Source organism: Perca fluviatilis, chromosome 24 (assembly GCF_010015445.1).
Source record: "Perca fluviatilis chromosome 24, GENO_Pfluv_1.0, whole genome shotgun sequence".
NCBI classification, from domain to species: Eukaryota; Metazoa; Chordata; class Actinopteri; order Perciformes; family Percidae; genus Perca; species Perca fluviatilis.
Window position 1 is genome coordinate 2,890,025 of NC_053135.1, and position 16,755 is coordinate 2,906,779.

General features: G+C 41.5%; 2 protein-coding genes across 5 annotated transcripts; one reads left to right on the plus strand and one right to left on the minus strand.

The window, feature by feature from the left end:
• Positions 1 to 525: 525 nt before the first annotated feature.
• zswim2 (zinc finger, SWIM-type containing 2) lies at positions 526 to 5,831 on the plus strand. Of its 3 annotated transcripts, XM_039793291.1 has the most exons (11): positions 585 to 633; positions 882 to 905; positions 1,305 to 1,461; positions 1,553 to 1,629; positions 2,281 to 2,321; positions 2,584 to 2,818; positions 3,160 to 3,411; positions 3,611 to 3,695; positions 3,997 to 4,079; positions 4,401 to 4,569; positions 4,940 to 5,831. In XM_039793291.1, the coding sequence occupies exons 3-11, from the start codon at positions 1,312 to 1,314 to the stop codon at positions 5,633 to 5,635; spliced, it is 1,788 nt and encodes a 595-aa protein (XP_039649225.1). In that variant the 5' UTR covers positions 585 to 633; positions 882 to 905; positions 1,305 to 1,311; the 3' UTR covers positions 5,636 to 5,831. The 3 variants fall into 3 exon arrangements, with proteins under 3 accessions (XP_039649226.1, XP_039649224.1, XP_039649225.1); XM_039793292.1 differs by lacking the exon at positions 882 to 905 and having other exon boundaries at positions 526 to 633; XM_039793290.1 differs by having other exon boundaries at positions 565 to 905.
• Positions 5,817 to 16,455, minus strand: LOC120554395 (protein FAM171B). Of its 2 annotated transcripts, none has more exons than XM_039793286.1 (8): positions 15,970 to 16,455; positions 13,887 to 14,120; positions 12,477 to 12,569; positions 11,303 to 11,461; positions 10,829 to 10,999; positions 10,144 to 10,260; positions 9,938 to 10,061; positions 5,817 to 9,468 (listed from the first exon to the last, which is right to left on the minus strand). In XM_039793286.1, exons 1-8 carry the CDS (start codon positions 16,196 to 16,198, stop codon positions 8,148 to 8,150), a joined length of 2,448 nt encoding a protein of 815 aa, XP_039649220.1. In that variant the 5' UTR covers positions 16,199 to 16,455; the 3' UTR covers positions 5,817 to 8,147. The 2 variants fall into 2 exon arrangements, with proteins under 2 accessions (XP_039649220.1, XP_039649221.1); XM_039793287.1 differs by lacking the exon at positions 15,970 to 16,455 and adding an exon at positions 15,869 to 15,954.
• Positions 16,456 to 16,755: the final 300 nt, after the last annotated feature.

A 16,755-nucleotide genomic window follows, 5' to 3' on the forward strand; every position in this document is an offset into this window, starting at 1 on the left:
CCCCCGGGACACCCCACTCCATCAAGGACCCCTGGGGGAGATTCTTTTGGCTGTTACGGTGATGAATACTATTGCAAATGGGGAATATTGATTTACGTCTTACTTACACCTCACTTTGCACCAGTTTTGTAATGCTTACTTATTCTGCACTTTATGTAGCCTATGGTATTCTGTATTCCTGTATTGTATTGAATGTGAAACTGTATGTTGTCCTGCACACATATGCTTTTCTTGGCCAGGTCGCCATTGTAAATGAGAACCTGTTCTCAACAGCCTACCTGGTTAAATAAAGGTTAAATAAAAATTAAAAACAAAGATGACTAATAATCCTATTAGGTCAACAAGTTCCCAGAAAGAGTCCCGGACCCATGGACCTCAAAGATTATAGGCTGTCTGTTAAATGTGTTAGCCATATACAATGTATTCATTAATTAAAAAAAGATAATTTTCACTACATAACTGCTTTGAATCTGGAAGCACAAAACTGACCAATCAGCAAGAGTGTTTCTATTCCTTAGCAACGGCGCCCTCTGTAGGTGAAATCCTCCTCCTTGGCAACAGCCATGTTGGTTACCATGACCACGGCGTTTTGGTACCTTAACTGCGAAGTAACTAGCTAGGTAGCTAGCTAGGGTAAGTTTCGGCTTGTTTTTTGGGAACTTATCGACAAATGAGTACTTTTTGAGATGCGTCCACATCCTGAGCTAAGTTTATCATTTAAAAGGAAACAGTAACAGTTTGTTAGTTTAGTTTCTTTAACGGAAATTGACCGGAAGTAACGTTAGTCAAAAGGTGTATGTAAATTAGCCTAATGTTAATTAATGTTAAGCTAACCGTCGTTGTGCTGTCTTAAAATGGGATAACGTGTGCCTGTGTGATAGCTGAGAGTTCCGACCTACTTCCAGGTACAGTAATATTGAGTATTTAATTAGCTAGTCATACAAGTTTTGAAGTATAGCTAACTACTGTAACGTTTACTTTGCTAACGTTAGCTAACGTCAACGTTATCGTTACCTAAAAAAAACCTTCTCGTGTGTAACGCTATCTGTTAAAAACCACATGCAATGTGTTTCCTGGTTTCTGCTTAAAGGGGGTAATCCCGAAGGTCTTTGCTCAAGTACAAGTATAGCTTTGGGCTTTGCATGTAAACGTTTGTACACAGTGAACTGTAAGGTAGGGATGAAGATAAATAGAAATTTGAGATTATAGAGATGTAGATCTGCAGTACTAACGCTAAGCCAAGACCCAAAACAATCATTGCTACAGGGTAGATTGACTGACTGATCCATATCTTTATTCTGCAGCAGCGGGATGTTTAGGAAAACTGTGTGGAGGAACACAGTCAGTGATGCAGTGAGTTTCCACCAAGACCAAGCCCTCAACACAACCATATTCCTCCTGAACTCCTTCGGCCCAACGGGGTTTCTGCTCAGAGAGGAGGGAGAGGCTAGAAACTTCAAGGTGAATGAATATGTGATTCAAGATGCACATTGCTCAAACTCCACAAACTCCATGTTTGTATCCTTACTCCAGTCGTGTCCATGTTGTTCAGGTGTACTTGGGTGACCCACATACGTGCACTTGCCCTGTGTTCACCAGGGAGCAGGAGCCATGCAAACACATCTGCTGGTATCAATAACACACACACAAATCAACACACCTCAAGGTTTTAGTCAGTAATATTTCCCAAGGTCCCTTTTTTATTTTTATTTTTTATCTATGTGCAGCATTGTGAGGTGAACTGATGATTCTATTTAGACTGGGTAGCATGTAAAACAGTTTAGGAAGAAAGCTTATCCTTAAAATGTCTTGTAGTTGATGCAAAACAAGTAGTTGTTTTTGAAAACCATATTGTATTTTGAAGTTTTTGCAGAACCTAATAACTGGGGTTGGGTATTTAAACGTTTTGGCCACATACCAAATTGTGTCTGTAGTACAAAGTATAAAACTGTAAAATAAGTTGGATTATTAGTATATTTTTTTCTTAGTTACTTTTTTGATAAGATATCACCTCATTTGAATCAAATTGTGTTACTTTATTTACTGTATTTTATGTAGGCAATATTCTGGGGTGGCTGTTTAAACTTTACAACTTTAAATGGTAAATCGTTTTTTGGGTGTTTGGCAAGTAGTTTCTTTTCTGAAATATATTTTTTAAATGATGATATCCAGACTGAATATAAGATACTAATGACTGAATTTATGTGTAAATATCAGTGATATTCACTTTCATCATATGAACACTGCTAACTAGAATTAACCTAATCTTTATCGTTACAGGGTTTTACTGCGGAAATTCAGACTGCCCAGAGGACATGAATGTAAGTTGTTTTGATGAATTGTTAATTTTTTCTTACACTGATTGCATAATACTGTACCGTCAATTCAGTTACATTGTTAAAATGTTTGATTTGATTCGTTCATGACACTTATAAACCCCTATAAACATTTAACAAATCCTTCTGAACCTGTAGTATGTGTTCACACATTTGCTGATTTCTTGTAAACAATTTCAAATAACTGACCCACCGTTGTACATGTTCTCCTGTTGACCTGCAACGTTAAAAATAAACTCTCCTCTAGATTCATTTCAGCATGGACTTGTGGAGAGACAGATCTTGGAGGTGCTCCATGGTTTACACCAAACCAAAGACCCCCGGACGGAAAATGATTCTTCTGCTGCTGCATGGACCCCGAGCCAGCCAGCCATTGGCCAGGAGGCTGGAAGTGTCTGCCGGAAAGTGATCCAAGCCCAGGATGTGTGTCCTATCTGTCAAGAAGAGCTGCTGGAGAAAAAACAGCCCGTGTCTTACTGCAGGTGTGTAGGCTGCTGTGTGGGTCGGTTATTATTTCAGTTCAGTCATGTTTCAGAATAATGTAAGATGTTCCAGTCAACTTTTGTTGCACTACTGGCCAGAACATGACCCCATAAAGCATTATCAGTCCCAAAACAGCACATCCAGCTGTTGACATACAGAATGTTTAGCGGAAACCACCAGCACAGATTTTCGGATGTTATAAAATTAGATTCAATCTCTCCTGATATTCACAGAAGAGGACGTTTCATTCAAACACAAAGACATGATGTGGAAAATGTTACTTGTATTATTGTGCTAACGGATGTTCTGCGCTCTCATGTGCCAACCCTGTCTCTCCCAGGTTCGGTTGTGGCAATAATGTCCACATCTCTTGCATGAAGGTGTGGGCGGATCACCAGAAACTTTTAGACAATGAAGAAACCGTGAAGTGCCCTCTGTGCAGGGAGGACTTCAGCTCCTTGAAGTTGCTCCAGGAGCAGGTGAAAAACGCAGCGAAGCTCTTCACTGCTGCTGAGAGAGAGAAGCCAGACAGACACCTGGGAGTCCTCTGCCACAGCTGCCGGGTCGGCCCTCTCACTGGCAGGTGTTTTAAGTAAGCAAGTGGCAGTCATAAACCGTCGTTTAATCACAGTATTCCCAGTATGGCAATTAGCAGTCTGCTGTAATGAGCATATGAAAGCGTATTTTAACATTTTAGGTTTTGTGTTGCTGGATCAATTCAGTAAACTATAATTTCCTAGTCATAACGTGTCATGCCAAGTCTTATTTAATCCCTGTTATCATCTTTTCAGATGCACAGTCTGCAGGTACTTCTATCTATGTGAGGACTGCTCAAAGAAGGGCTGCCACCCACAGCATCCATTTGCGTCACGAAAGGTAAGCTATTTGTACTCAACTTTAAAACAATACTCGTGCTACATTGGCTAATCTCCCACCTCAGTCTTGAAAAAAACAATGATTCAGATAACCCTTAACTTTGCAGTGGCCTTAAGGCCACAAATCGCAGTAATATACTGCAAACACCCAATGAAACTGGCAATTGTCAAGTGAATTGTCATATTTCTTGGTTGTGAGAGGTATTAATGAACAAGAATATCTGATAGTATAACTTGAATAATAAGGGGCTAATTAAATACACCTGAAGAAAATAAAAAATCTCTCACTTAACCTCAAACAGAAAAGGAGAGAAAAGTGGCACCTTGTGGCCAAGGACCCCAGTGATGAACTGAGGGGAGCAACCTCTCACCCGCCGAATGACAGGTGAGTTATTGAATGCATCCAGAAAAAGTATTCTGTCTTTTGTATATGAAGATGGACAGATTCACTCTGAACCCTGATGGCTTCCGGAGGATGATATAAAGTGTCCACACATATAATTACTGAGTCCCAAAGCTGTTGTTAAATACCTCACACCTGTGACCACATTGGCAGTGACTTTGCAGTTTATAATAATATTGCTGAAACAAAAACAATGGTCACTCATACAGGAAGTACAAAATATTCCTTAGTTAGGCAAACAACTGTTGCTATTTACTGATGATATGCTAATTTCTGCTGACTCTTTCCCATCTCGCTACTCAGCATCATCCCTCTAGCTGCAGACCCTTTACCTGAAAATGTGTTGGGGTGTCTACCTACGGTCAAGGTGAGATTGGGGTCCCGGCTCCTGGATGTGGGACAGCAGTGTCGGATCTGTCTGCTGGATTTCAGCCTGGGCCAACGTGTCCGAACTCTGCCCTGCCATCACAAGGTAAAACTTATCAATGTGTGCTCGCATTATCTTAATGTCTGTATAATACAAAGTATTTAAAATCACATCAACTCACATTTATGTTCATCACATAGTTACAGATTCTGTTTTTGTACACCAAAAAGAAGTGGGCAAAGCTCAATACTAAATCAGAGAAAATTTAAATATAACTGTTAGTGAAAATGGATTGTGACTTCCCTTTATTCTGAATCTGTGAGGTGCATCAAGTTACTTAAAGCATATCAGAACCCAGTCTGCTGAGACTTATCAAATATAAAACTATATAATCATAATGATTTAAACAAATGTAATGCAAAAAACTTCACAGAGTCCCTTCCTCTCTCCCTCCTCGCATGTTCACACCCTTCAGTTCCACACCGACTGTGTGGATGGGATCCTGCGGAAATCAAACTCCTGCCCTTTGGATGGATATGTCATTTATAACCCTTTGACTTGGACAGCCAGTGAAAGGAAGACCTCCCCTAAGTTGGCCTCCTGCCTTTCCAGTGACTGTGCCAAACGACCAGAAAATAACTTAAAGGACCTTTTTATTCCAGGAGTGGCACTGCGGGACAGGAACACTAAAGTCACTCCCTCACACGGTTCTCTGAACTTAGAGGTGCTAACGGGTTCTTCAGTAACTTTAAACACCCCACAAAAGTTAATAACTGACCGTTTTCAAGGCTTGTGCATTGATACAGCCACTGTGAAAGAAGGAAAAAGAGAGTTGCAGAGAAAACAATTTAATCCTGAAAACGGCTCACCTTTTGATCACCAAAGTAAATCTGACTCAAGTGCACATTTCTTAAAAAAGACGGCGACAGAACACAGCCCTGCTTCACCCGCAGTGAGAAAAATCAGAGCGCAACCCCAGTTGAACCTTTTTGTAGGTTTGCAGAGACCTGAGTCAGACCACACAGCTACTGTGGCCTCTTCTGCCAGGCGAACTAGACTGCAACCCAAGAGGACAGGCACGCTAACCATCAAAGAAACAAACAGCAGACTCATTTCAGAGCTAACAATGACTGGAGTTTTAATAAACACACAGCAACAGAAGAAGACTTAACTGTACTGTTAACGCAGTGAAAGAAATCAAAAATGATGTGTAACCCTTTATACAATAACGTGTAAATCTGAAATATATTTGACATGTAGTGTTTGTGTCATTTTGCTGAAATGTATTTTATACATAATTAAATATGTACTTCACAGTTGGAGAAAAAAATGACAAAAGCTTTTGAACAATAAATGGTATCAAGTAAGTTTATTAATTTAGTGCACAAAAAGGCAAGACTAATAACACTACCATCATTACAGAGGTAAACACAAGAGGTGCCCATTTTGGAAGAAACTAAATCCCCATAAGGTTCAACGTCTAGACACAAAAGGAGCATATAGAACACATTAAAATCAATACAAATACATTCAGCGAGATCACTTTAAAACAGGAGTGGCAGTAGGTTTGATTTGCTCGTCAAGAATTGTCAACACAAAGTTTTCACCAACTACTCCTCGTGTTGCTGCGTAAGCTGGGGTGTGCTGTGTTTTCAAGCTGATGGAGAAAGTACTTCCATTTGTAAGCATACTGAATGATTAAGTGCTCAACTTGTTGCTACATTTAAAAATTACAAAGCTCAGTTTTACACTCCCTTTTAAAAGGCTCGCTCTTTAGGCTAACTTAAAAAAAAAATAGAAATCATATCGATAACGTGTCATATGACTCTGGTTCAAAAACCTTGTCATTCATCCGTTCACTGGAACACACTGATGCACCTCTCAGACTTTCAGCTGAGAGAAAAACGGCACAAAATAATTGAAATCACAGCCACATAATACATAAAATGTTGCTTTAGTATATACATACAAAAGAACACACGAATGTGTGAATATACATACAAACTCAACCGGGAAAACTTTTACAGTATGACGGAAGACTGAATATGGCAAAATTGTCGCTGCAAAGTTCCATTTTAAATTTGAATTCATGGTAAATATTGCTAGTAAAACAGCTTTGTGGTATTCGTGGTAAACGTTTTGCCAAACCTTATCATTGATGGCCAATGATGTCAGTGTTCAGGATGCTGTGGTAGTATTTACACTCAAAGTTGAATATGTTTCTGGGAATGCTGTGTGCCAGTGGAACAAATGGGCACATATTAAAGTGAAGTGTGCTTTATGTGACGAGATCGAGACTAAAGCTGCCATGTCAATTAGAGGACAGACGTAAAAGGCAGGCGTACCTGGGACTTTGTTGTACTGCTGTACACTTATTTGTTTATGAATTGGTTAAACCAAAGTATCCCATGGTCAGGAAGTAAATACAGGAATACAGGTTGTGAAAGTAAAACTCCAAGGCACCGAATTAATGCTATAAATAAAATAATTACAAGGGCTTATACTTTGTTATTATCAGAGGGGGGGCTAAGCAGAAGGTGCTGATCTCCATAACTTATTTGCAAATTAATGTAATGTAATAACTTTAACAGCACTTCCTCAGGCTGTAGCTGGTTGTACCATGAATTGTTTCAGACAGGCAATCTGAGCCATTACTGGGCTTCTAGATGGTGTGTTTTTTTTTTTTAAATATTGGCCCATAATCATAGTGTAGAAGTCCTGGGGTATTATTGTTGTTGTTGTAGTTACAGTAATTACAGTTGGCAGCACAACACCGAGTCTCCTTCCAAGACTAGACAATGAAATAAACCATTCAGTCCCCAAGTAATATAACCGCTACGATGACGTAATGTTAGCTCTACAGTGAAATGCAAGAACAATTTTCATACACACAAGGAAACATTCATTTTCATGCATTCTAAAATAATCGTAGGCTTAAAACCTTGAATATCAGGTATGTAAATGGCAGCTTAGCTTTACAATGTACATCAGTGTTTTTACTCCAAAAATCCATTGGAGTCAGTGACAGGCAGAAAGTTAAGACGATCAGTCATTCATTGTTCGGACAGAGCTGATTCCGATATAAATGAGGCAGAATGATCGAAACGAGACGTCAGTACTGCAAACTGGGAAAGCTTCTATATCTTATTTAATTTTACAGCAGGCATTTATGATGAGGATAAGTGCACTACGCATAGACCTGTATCTGTGTCCATCCTGCAAACTCACCAGATTTTACAAAATATAGTCAAATACTGTGACCATATTTAAATTTAATGGCAGTAAGAAGGCACCCTTTATAATGCCAGCACTGGGGACTATGGGACATCGTGTTCACACGGACATTTTCATGTGAAGAATCTCGCTGGTGATCTTTAGATTCTGGAGAATGAAACAACATGGTGCACACAAATGTGTCTTAACAGCAGCTACATGATGCTTCAACATGACAATAGATCCTGCTTTTTTTTTTTGGAGCGTATGCATTCTTTGGCAAAGTTGTACAATCACATAACTCAACAACAACAATGCCTGCGTGAGCACAAGTGGTGAAAACTAATTTGGATCACTCAGCACTGATGACGCCATGTGATGAAAATAGCTCAGTGTGGGTGAAATGGTTAATGGGACATTTAAATTAAGCACTGATGAAAAAAGGCTTGATGTTTGCAACGAGCCGTGCCCTAACTGCGCTTGGTCAGAGGTCTCCCCTCGCGGACATGCTTGGCACTCCTCTTTTCAGTCTTGCCCTTCTCTCTGACCTTCCTCAGGCGCCGCGGAGGCGGTGTACCTCTGGACTCGCTGTCCTCCTGAGCGCTGGACGTATCCATCCCGTCTCGCTCTTCAGGAATGTTAGGAATAGCCCCGCTGCTACCGTCTAAAATGTTCCTCAAGGAAGGGTCCTCTGGTGTACAGGTGGCTGTCGTGCCACTCTCACTACTGCTCAGGTCCTGTTCCTCACCATAACGCCCTCCTCGGCTGTGGTGCGGCAGGGAAGAGGCCCTGATGGAGCGCCTGTCGCGCTCCGCCTCGCGGATGTTATGCTGAGGCTCGTTCATGTCCACCCCAGAGTCCAGGCTGGTGTCGTTGCTGCTCGGCGGGCGGTGGCGGCTCTGGAGCTCGATAATGGAGTGGCGGACCTGGGCGGCCGGCTTCCCGTCTAAGGAGACAAACCAGGCCCTGGGGTGAGACTTGCCCCGGGTCAGCTCCAGCAAGGTGCGCTCTGAAATCCCCTGCAGCTCGCTGGGTACACCATGCCCACTGCTGAAGGCCTCCATACCAGCCGCCTCATTAAGAGTCCCAGGGACTGAGACGGAGGATTCCAGGAGGTTACTGTAGCGTCCCCACACGACGGCGTTAGGGCCTTGGCCTTGCGGAGGAGTCTCCAGAGGCTGGGGCTCATCTTGGCTGCTCTGCTGTGGGCTGCTCCCACCTTGGGAGTGGTGGTGAGGGACTTTGGGTAGTGTCTGGGTGTAGCTGTCTTTACTTGCAGGCTCTGAGTGAGCATCATAGTCAACTCCATTGCGGGGGAAAGTAGCAGACTTGCAGCCTGATAGTTGCTGCTCCTGAGCACCGAAAAGCTCCGGCGCCTGAATAATAGCCACTGGCTGGTTGTAAATATGAAGCAGCTTATCTGGAAAGAAGTTGTCAGAGTTTATGTTGACCCGAATCTGCTCTGACTTCTCCCGAAGCCGGGCCGCCTCTTCGCTGTTGATGTAGTGAGACGTCGGCTGGGGACCTTTGATCCGATCCAGAGCAATGTTCTCATAAAGAGGAGCCGTGGGGCGACTCCCTGGATCCTCCACATAGATGTTGTAGTTGGCTTTGTGCCTCGGCGTGGACGAGGGTTCACACTGGACGCTGCAGGAAGCGAGGCCGTTGTCGCCAGAACGGAACAACAAACCCTCTTCCATGTGGGTGGAGGTGGTTTGGTCTTTTTTCACCACCGTGAGTTTGGAAAAGCGTGCTCCCCTCCCCCTCCTGGGCTCTCGATAAGAACTTCTCCTATACAGAAGAAACAGAATTAAATCATAGGGTTGCATTCCAAATGTTAAGGGCAAGTTAAATGGACACTTTTTTATTAATTTTTTTATTTTAAGCTGATATTGTTAACCTACCACTTATTTCTATTCGGTCTCTTCTTGAGGGTGTTATCGAATGCACTGTAAGCATTTATTTGATATAGTACCATAGTCAGTGGACTTTTCTTTACCTTGTTTAAAGCCCCTGACACACACTTGGCTGGAAATGTTAAGGATATTTCAGTAACTTATGTAACATATATATATATATATATATTCATGTCTAAATAAACAGCAACAAAAGTTGCTTATTCAAAGATCTAACATAGGTTTTATTCTTAAAGAGTTACACTTAAAAATGTGTTTCAATTTTAAACTGAAAATAAGTAAGTATATGTTTTATGTACTGTAAATTGAAATCGAGCGATAACATCTCTGAGCAGCTTTCTTACCCGCAGTGACACAGCAGCAAGGAAAGAAGTCCAATCACTATAGCCAGCATGGCTCCCAGTATTCCCATCAACAGGTAGGTGTGGTGTGATATGAAATCAATGGAGCTTCCATGTCCCAGGTTACCTAATGGTCAAATTCATAGATGGGCATGAAACACTTACCAATACAAATTTCATAAGTTAATGAGGGTATATGAGTTATGTACCGTGTGATGAGGGAAGAAGGGCAGCGATCCAGTAGCCCAGATGGGAAGCGGTGTAGGTCCAAACCAGCTCATCGCCAACCGTTTTCACTATCCCCAGACCCTGGTTCTCCCAGGCACCTGTTGTTATTGCACATTAAAGTATCCCTGAATTTATCAAAATCGTTTTCCTTCGGTTTGTGGAAGACTTAAGTGCGCGTATTTGGCAAAATACACACACAATACAAAAAGGGGTTTAGGCTTACTTTCTTAAGAAAATGTTTTTCAATTTAATGCAATATCCCCATACATTTTGTGTCTCTGGGTTTGTGCGTTGGTTTGTGTCCCTTTTGTGGTAGTTTTATTACTCTTTTTCACATTACTTTAAACCATTATTCTAACCATATCTGTGTCTGAAACATTGGAAAAGGTAGAGAAGACAATAAATAACAAGACAAAACTTGCTAAAGAAGTCCAACTACAATCATTAGATCTGAGAAAAGTCTAGTTACATTCATTCGGATTAGGTGCTGCCCTCAATAGCTCGGGTGCTGCACCTTAACTTTAAAATGGCAGGGAAAAACCCTGCAGATGTTGTTCTTCCAAATGCTAGATCTCTGTAACGATGTACAGTACCAACTTTATTTTACATGCGTTTTTCATGCGTCAGTCTTATTTTCTAATGAAACCTGTAATCTTTTATACTTACCTGTCTTTAGGTTAAAGGCCCAGGCTGGCACAGTGTCGGAGGCCCTGAGGTGCGTGCCGTGTCCCAGGGGAAGGCTGATTTGAATGGGCCCTCGAACCTGGAGCTCCTCACCGCCAGAGTACAACAGGACATTGACGGCTGCCAGCGCCTTCAGCTCGATGATTTGGACCACTTCAGACACACGGAGGAGTAATCCAGTCAGAGGAGTCAATCTCAGACATTTAAATGGTAAAGTGAATTATTTTATGTTGTGTTTAATGTTTAACAACTTTTGTAGTTTAAACATTAGATTTATCCATTTTGTAAAGAATTATCGTAAAACAATGAAACAAGCTGCGAGATCTACTTGATTTAAAGATGCTGACCGTTCATGCCCAACAAAGTCTTTAAATAACTGTTTGTAAAACTTATTTAGTGCAATTTTGAGAAATGCGTCCGCTTAAAACACTAAGGATGGTCTTAGTTACCACTCACATGATTTTTTGCTGATGATGCCTGGAGTGCAGTTGGCACAGTCTTTCGCTAGGTGGTGCTGTGGTACAGTCAGGTACGCTGTCACCGAGGAGACGTTGCTCTTATCAGACATTGTGAGGAGGTTCTTGGGGAACTTAACCTTGGGTTGGCATGAGCTGTCTGTAAAAACAAGATGGCATCCGATAAGTAAATCTAGAGACATGATGCGGTATGTTTTAAATGTGTATATGAAGCTACAAGTGATTGTGCTTTGACAGAAAAGATGAAAGAGAAGTGGTAACAAGGCTTTCTTTATTTTACAGTAGAGGTTAGGGCTGGGCGATATGGAGAAAATCAGATATGACGATATTCTTGACCAAATACATCGATGTCGATATTGCGACGATATTGTAGGGTTGACAACTGGTGCTTTCACAAAATATTTTTTACAATGAGATTTTAGATAAATAATCATCAATGATGTGGTAAACAGTTGCAAGGGAAATTATAGAGAAAAAAAAAAAAGCTATATCTTGACTATGTTTACATGCATGCACAAAAACTGTGTGATGTTAAAACAAATCTGCAATTCTTCAAATGATATTCCCTCAGAATGTTTCACAACAGATTTTCTGAGAGAATTGAGTTAGTATGTGCTTGTTATTATCAATTTAGACAAATATCACAATATCTCGACATATGACGAATAATATCACGATATAATTCCATTGAAAGATGATAAATTATCATATGGAATTATTGCCCAGCCCTAGTAGAGGTGCCTACTTTATCTGGCATTTATTTAAATGATTATTGTTGGAGGCTTAAATGCCTCTAATTGATCTGAGGGACAAAAACAGTATCATAGTTTACCTCTACACTTATGTCAGTGGTGACTTTGTCCTATTCCTATTTTAATATTGCAATACAGTAGATATTTGTGCAGTTACTCTGCTGTATTCTTGCATCTTGACCATCAATGCCTTCTTAATTTTATACTTTAATCTGATCAAGTCAAAAACTTAAAAGCTACCCAGATGAACCGGTTAAAGCTGTCACGTTTAGCTCAGTCATTTCAGGAAAAAGATCTTTCTATTTTTCCGATGCAAGGGAGTGTTCTTCTACAAATGAAGGTTGTGATTTGCTCGTTGAGATGAAGCTGATTAGTTTCTGACCTCTACAAGTGTGAACCTACCAGGTAACTTCCCTGTGATGAGTACTGAGTCTTCAAACAGCCAGATGTTCCCCTGACTGTGAGGGAGCAGCAGCACCGTCACAGCAGAGAAAACTGCAGGAAGACAGACAAAACACACGTTTTTTCCAACTATCACAACTACAAAATGTCCAAGTTCTTTCCAATAGATAAAAGTCACCATTATAGAACTAACAAAGTTAAACTTTATTTATAAATGAGAGAGAAATTGAGAAAAATTACTACAAACATTTAGTTCTAAATATGTAACAAGAGATAGCGATGTCAAGTCATTCACTTTTTTTTTTTTTTAAACAAGCTGTTTATGGTGCCTTCTTGTAGACCTGTAATACCACCAGCAGGTGGCAATACTACCTCAATCCTCTTTTTAGGGTTCAGCTGTCTGGCTCAGCAGCACAAAAGGGAGGCGCCTCTGATAACGCAGAGCTAAGCAGGTCTGGACAGATGACACAATTTCATCATCCCATCTGCTTTGTATCCCTCATAACACCTGCTCCATCTTTGCTTTGAAACACAGCCTCCCTGCTTCTTTTCTGGCTGAGACAGACCAGTTTGAGGAAGTGGATACACAGACAATAGAGTCATGTTTTTTTTTTTTTTTTTTTTTACACCAACATGAGATCGGTGTGACTAAAAAGCCCCCACCCCCATCTGCATTTGATTGGGTGCAGGACAAAGAGAGTTTGCTGAGGCAGGGATATGTTTCCCCCAGGCTTGAGTCAGACATCTCGACTCGGCGCGCTGCTGTAGAGACAATCAATACGATGACGGCGTTCAGTTACACTTGACTGTACGCCAGGAACATAAAATGCTTCATCATGAACAAACCTCAGTGACGAGTTGGATGTTGTCGCAGACACTTCATTAATCTGTGATGACCATGAATAATGCAGTCGTGTGAACACTGTGGCTGGCAGTACAGGAAAGGGTACTCACAAATGGCTGCACGGCCTATTATGCACAAGTAATATTTACACAGCTAAAATAGTGTTTGTGAGAGAGAAATGCATCCTTGAGCAAAGCACTTTTTATATGACTAGGTGTGAGCTAAATGCCTTAATTGTGTTTTTTTTTCTCTATGGTTGAATCGATCCTTGTTGATTACTTGTGTCCCTTTTAAGGAGGGGGGGGGGGGCGCCAGGGTCAGCTGTGACCCTGGAGCTGGTCAGGATACGGTGTTCAGCATTTCAGCAGAGCAGATGTTAACGTCCATAAGGGATCCAACAGTCTGTGGCTGATTTGGGCCAAGCGAATGAATGTTTTCCTCAGAAACTACCAAGATGGTGCCCCTGACTTAACAATTATTGTTTGAATTTGTGGACATAAAGAGACAATGAGGAGTCAGTTAGTGTTTCTTGGATTAACGAAAGGTTGTGTGTGTGTGTTACTCACTCGGCCTCTTGGCGGTGCTCCAGGGCACGGGGCTGGGGGCATAGCCCTCCATGGTGCCCAGCAGAGTCAGACTGAGGCCGGGACTGTACGTCACCCAGAGCAGAACCTCACCCTTCTCGTCTGTTCGGGCAGAGCTCCTCAGGGTGTGGTTTACGTAAACGTCCACTGAAGCACCCGGCAGCGCCTGGCGGGTCACTAGGTCCCTCACCAGCACCTTCAGGGCAAACTGGGGCTCTGGAGAGAAAATGCCAGAAGGTATGATGATAGAGACTTTCATAATGTCCACGTTCTGTTAAATGTTCAAAATCACACAAGCAAATCTAACAAACAATTGCAGTTCTTTACCTGGGTTTGCTGAAGAATTGTGTGCGCATATTTGGCAGAGGGGTCAAAATATTTAATGTTTTTCAATAAAAAAATGCAATTTGACATCATTTTGGACAATTATTATTGCCATATCTGTGTCTAAAACGTTGGAAAAGCTAGAGCAGATAAATAAATAACACTAAAAAAAACTTAAAAGACTCAAAGAAGTCCACAGGGGACCAACTACAATTTTTAGATCTTAGTATTTCGGAGTATCTGAGTGTCATTTCATTAGTTTTGATGCTCAGATTGATTTTATTTGGCTTAGGTGCTGCCAAAAACCGCTTGGGTACTGCACCGAAGTCTTACAATGGTAGGGAAAACCCAATTGTATTTTTAGTTTAGATTTGGTAAGCTATTCCTATAGCGTAAGACATCCAAGAGTTTGATTGTGGTAATTCATGTGTCTCTGCATGTGTTCTGATCTGTATGCAGACCAGCCTCAACCACTTCCTCTCTCAGCAGTACTCGGTAACCTTTCTCTTCCCATGAAAAAGTGATGAGGCAGGCACAGCTGAACCAGTGGGAGAATGAAAAATACATCAAAACCAAGTGCCACGTTAAGACGTTTCTTCCCTTCCAACACTGTCGCATACATATGTTGAGAGACAGTTTTACTCTAGTTTTCAACCTTTTTCAGTCTTTTTTTTTTTTTTTTTAATCTTGATCAGAATGTATTTTGCTGTCTACAGTGTAGTTGGTGGGGTTGAAAAAATGACTTTTTGTTGTAATGTACTGTAATCTTTAGCAGTATAACTGATGGCTGTATTAAGCTTAATTACATCTCATCCCACAATATGTTGTGGTCTGTAAAACTGGCACTAACATAGCTGCTGGAGTCCTTTTTTTACAGTATGTAAACCCACCATCTATGCCCAGACCAGTTGTACACAACCAATCAATCCATTTTATACGTCACATGAAATCATAGAAAATACACAGAGGCCATCAATGTGCGCAGGCTCACCTGCTGTATCAGCAGAGCAGCTCAGGATCACCATGCTCCCCATTAATACATCAAAAAGATAAAAACCTTAATCCCCCAAACCTCCACATTATATATCTTAACCCTATTAGCTTGTTGGCCAGACTGCCTGTGAATACATCCAGTAGCTTATCAATAGAAATAGCTGATCATTCAGACAAATACCTTGGCATTTAGGATGGTTTTAGTGAAGACGTCTTTACTTTAATAACAGGAGCTCCTTCCTATTGAGCATATTGCTACATAGCTTTGTATAATTCAGAATACAGTATTAAAGACACTCTGTTAAAAAACAATCCGATAATTGTTTCTGCACAAAATGGCACATATTTGACCAGCTCTACCTTCATATATGCAAGTTAATCTACTCTTTTGCCACTCAAAATGAATTAAAAGTGTCCGATTGAATAAAATGTTGCAATCTGTGGCACAACTTAAAATGTATTTATAGACATAGCTTGCAGCATTTGCCTCACAACAATCACAGAAAGCTGCAGCAAACCTAATTTGAATGTATATATCCTAAACAGAGCTAGGCTGTAAAAACTAAAGCAAGGTGCGATTTAAAAGCCAGTTCTTTTCGTCAGTTCCACAGAAACAAACAGCCTATTTACATAGCATGCACTGCTACCTGATTGTGTTCTGAGTCCCACGGCTCCCTCTGTTGCAGCTCATTTCCATTTTGTCTAACAATGACGGACCGATGGAGACCTAATATGTGTTTGTGTTTACCTTCTATCGCAGCGGAGGGGCTGAGGAGTCGCCCCGGGGCGCTCGGGTCGGTGACAGACGGGTCTCCGACCGCAATGGTGAGGCCATTGTCCCCGGGCGAGGAGGAGGGCAGGCCGCCGCCCTCCTCCGCTGCTCTCAGCGCCCCATCCAGGCACGGAATCAAAAGCAACGACGGCAGAAAGAGCAGCAGCGGCGGCGGCGGCAGCACGGAGCGTTCAGCGGCGGGCATGGCGAGAGGGGGAGCAGGCTCAAAGACATAACGAACCACGACAGGTTCGGAGAGGGGGGGAGAAGAACGAGGTCCAGTAGGGTTTGTCCTTATCACGAAGGCCTCGTCCCTCTCATGGTTTCTTGTAATGTTGGTGCGGACAGAGGGGGGGACAACCCAAACCCCGTGGAGAAAGGATGCGCTGGTGCTGAGGCTGGGCGTGTGTGGTCGAAGATCGTTTATAATGGGAAGGATGTGTCACACGGTAAAGAAGAAAATATACAGCACAGGTTCATCACTATAATTGATATCCTAAAATGTCACATCTAAATATATTCCTTGTGTGTATTTCGGTGCAATAATGCATACCTATACGTGCATATGTGCTGAAACAAGCAGCCTGTAGTCAATGGCAGATAATGTGAAGATTTTCTGCTTTTTGATTTTTTTAAATCATTGTAAACGGAATATTTATTTTCTAATATAATTAGTAATAGGCTGTAAGAGAGTGTGATTACCATTGCCGTACTACGAAAAAAGGCTACAGAGTGAGAGGTCTTTCTGTCCTGATTATCTTT

Coding starts and splice junctions, on each gene's coding strand:
- zswim2 (XM_039793292.1), top strand. CDS start 1,312: ATGTTTAGGAAAACTGTGTGGAGGAACACAGTCAGTGATGCAGTGAGT. Junction 2,322..2,583: donor ACTGCCCAGAGGACATGAAT/GTAAGTTGTTTT, acceptor ACTCTCCTCTAG/ATTCATTTCAGCATGGACTT. Junction 4,080..4,400: donor TCTCACCCGCCGAATGACAG/GTGAGTTATTGA, acceptor CTCGCTACTCAG/CATCATCCCTCTAGCTGCAG.
- LOC120554395 (XM_039793286.1), bottom strand. CDS start 16,198: ATGCCCGCCGCTGAACGCTCCGTGCTGCCGCCGCCGCCGCTGCTGCTC. Junction 11,000..11,302: donor CATCATCAGCAAAAAATCAT/GTGAGTGGTAAC, acceptor GTGTGTCTGAAG/TGGTCCAAATCATCGAGCTG. Junction 9,469..9,937: donor TTGCTGCTGTGTCACTGCGG/GTAAGAAAGCTG, acceptor TCTTCTGTATAG/GAGAAGTTCTTATCGAGAGC.